The sequence below is a fragment of the Seriola lalandi genome, unplaced genomic scaffold (assembly GCF_002814215.2).
Source record: "Seriola lalandi dorsalis isolate HSWRI2012SDOR001 ecotype SW California unplaced genomic scaffold, Sedor1 jcf7180002054967, whole genome shotgun sequence".
NCBI classification, from domain to species: Eukaryota; Metazoa; Chordata; class Actinopteri; order Carangiformes; family Carangidae; genus Seriola; species Seriola lalandi.
Window position 1 is genome coordinate 120,878 of NW_019525518.1, and position 2,500 is coordinate 123,377.

General features: G+C 44.0%; 1 protein-coding gene across 1 annotated transcript in view; it reads right to left on the reverse strand.

Moving 5' to 3' along the window:
- syndig1 (synapse differentiation inducing 1) overlaps window positions 1–2,500 on the reverse strand; it is a 10,279-nt gene that overhangs the window by 2,762 nt on the left and 5,017 nt on the right. The window contains exon 3 of the mRNA XM_023395669.2: window positions 825–962. Within this exon, the coding sequence (XP_023251437.2) occupies window positions 825–962 (138 nt within the window). The remainder of the gene's footprint in view (window positions 1–824; window positions 963–2,500) is intronic.

The window sequence follows — 2,500 nt, forward strand, 5'->3', positions numbered from 1 at the left end:
TTTTTTTTTTAAGTTACCTGTAAAAAAGGAAAAACAAACGTGAAACTGGAGAAGGAAGCAGATCAGTGTAAAACTATTAATCATTAACTGATCGATCAATCAGTTTATAATGTCAAAACTAGGTTTTTGTCTCTGAGCTGCTGGGAAACATCAGCAGATTATCAGACAGACAGAGAGGTCGTCCTCCTCCAGCTGACTGCAGATCAGTTATATAAGGAACATTGTGTCAGTGTGTGGAGGAGCAGGAAAAACAGAGAGAGAAGAAGAAGCTGCAGCACACACACACACACACACACACACACACACACACACACACACACACACACACACACACACACGTTTTCATGTACATGTTAATTATTATTATTAATTTAACAGTTATTATTATTATTACAGGATTTTTTTTTTTTAAGTTACCTGTAAAAAAGGAAAAACAAACGTGAAACTGGAGAAGGAAGCAGATCAGTGTAAAACTATTAATCATTAACTGATCGATCAATCAGTTTATAATGTCAAAACTAGGTTTTTGTCTCTGAGCTGCTGGGAAACATCAGCAGATTATCAGACAGACAGAGAGGTCGTCCTCCTCCAGCTGACTGCAGATCAGTTATATAAGGAACATTGTGTCAGTGTGTGGAGGAGCAGGAAAAACAGAGAGAGAAGAAGAAGCTGCAGCACACACACACACACACACACACACACACACACACACACACCATACCCCACAGGTGTACTACAAGTGTACCAAACATGCAGTAGGTATGCTACAACATATCACTGCTACTGCAAAGTGTGTGTGTGTGTGTGTGTGTGTGTGCGCTCACCTCGTGCGACAGGTAGAAAGCTGCGATGCCGAGCGGCCAGAAGCAACAGAGCATGGAAAAGACACTGAGGCCCAGGTGATCTCTGGGAGGCATCAACAGGAAGGTGTCCTCGCTCTCTGAGTCACTGGAGTAATCACTCTGATGACACACACACACACACACACACACACACACACAGAGTGTTACCTGTTAACGCTCACCTGTAAATCTAAATCCAGGGTTGTTTTGTTTATGACATGAGGGGGTTAACGAGTGTTTTCAGCCCTTACTTGTGTCTGCAGGTTTTTTTTACCAGCCTTGTATTTCCTGTCACTCATATCTCTATAATGATGAAATCCTGACACGTGAATGTAATTAGATTTTCCCGCCTCTTGTGGTCCAACAGCAGACTCAGGATCACAGCCTGTGAGTCTGGATCATTATATTGGATCTTGTGTAGCCGGTGACCTGGACACTTTAGTAGAAGCAGCAACAGACAAAGATATGCTCAAACGTTTTTTACTCGGACCTTTGAAGTGGTCCTGAAGTCCAGTTTCCTGCCGATGCTCCATTATTTAAATTCACTTAGTCCAGAAGAGTCCACACATAAAAGTCGCAAAATGAGCGACTTTATTCGCGGCACCTCTCTCCAAATTGCAGACATTTCCCTCCTTCCTGCTGCCTGACAGTGGGTACGCTTGTTTTCTGTTCCTGTCCAGCTGGTGAAAGTGGATCAGGTCTATCTTCTTCTTCTTCTGGTTCAGGATCAAACTGATGAGACACCATTTTGACCGTCACAACCACTTATTTTACAGCTGTGCGGAGTTTGTAGTTGCCTGGAAAAACCGACCAATCAGAGCACGCTGGGCTCAGAGGGGCGAGGGGGGCCCTGAGAGCTCGAACAAAGTGTTTCAGACAGACGGAGAATAGACAACAGAGGAAGAAAACTCATGTGTTTTTGGAACATTGAAGCATGTAACTCTATTTTAGTCGACACCAGGAATAAAAAGATGAACACTGAAATAGTAATTATAATAATTATAATAATAATAATAGTAATAATGATAATATGTCCTCTTTAAAGCATGGTGTACCACAGAAGAGCCATGGGGAACATGGGGGAACAGCCTCGTCCTCTCCAGCTCTCTGAGATCAGAGGAGCCGAAGCATCTGAAGTGAAACTAAAACTTTCATCTTTGTTCCAGCTCAGGAAGCAGCTACAGCTCTGCTACGAAATATAGTTCAAACTTCACTGTTAAATCACTTTATTTTTGTTGTTTCAGACGACATCTGTGAACCGTCAAACTCCTGAGACTAAAAACACTCATCGTGATGTTTGTCCGTCAGACATTTCTGATGAAACTTCACGTGCTCTGTGATAAATATGTATATTATCATCCCCCCCCCACCCCCCCCGGTATTAGCGAGGCAGAGTAGATTAAACTGGACTTTACTGAGACAAAATCACAGCATTTCCAGCTAATCGTCTCTAAAGCGATTGGCTGTTAGGCGGCCAAATGTGTCGCTGTCCAGAGAGATGCTGCTCTAATCTGATTCAGCTGAAAGACTCTGAGCCGAGTGGAGGGGTGGAAAGGAGGAGAGGAGGAGAGGAGGAGGAGGAGGAGGAGGGATGAGGGATGGAGAGGAGGAGGAGGAGAGGAGGAGGGAGGAGGGATGAGGGATGGAGGGATGGAGGG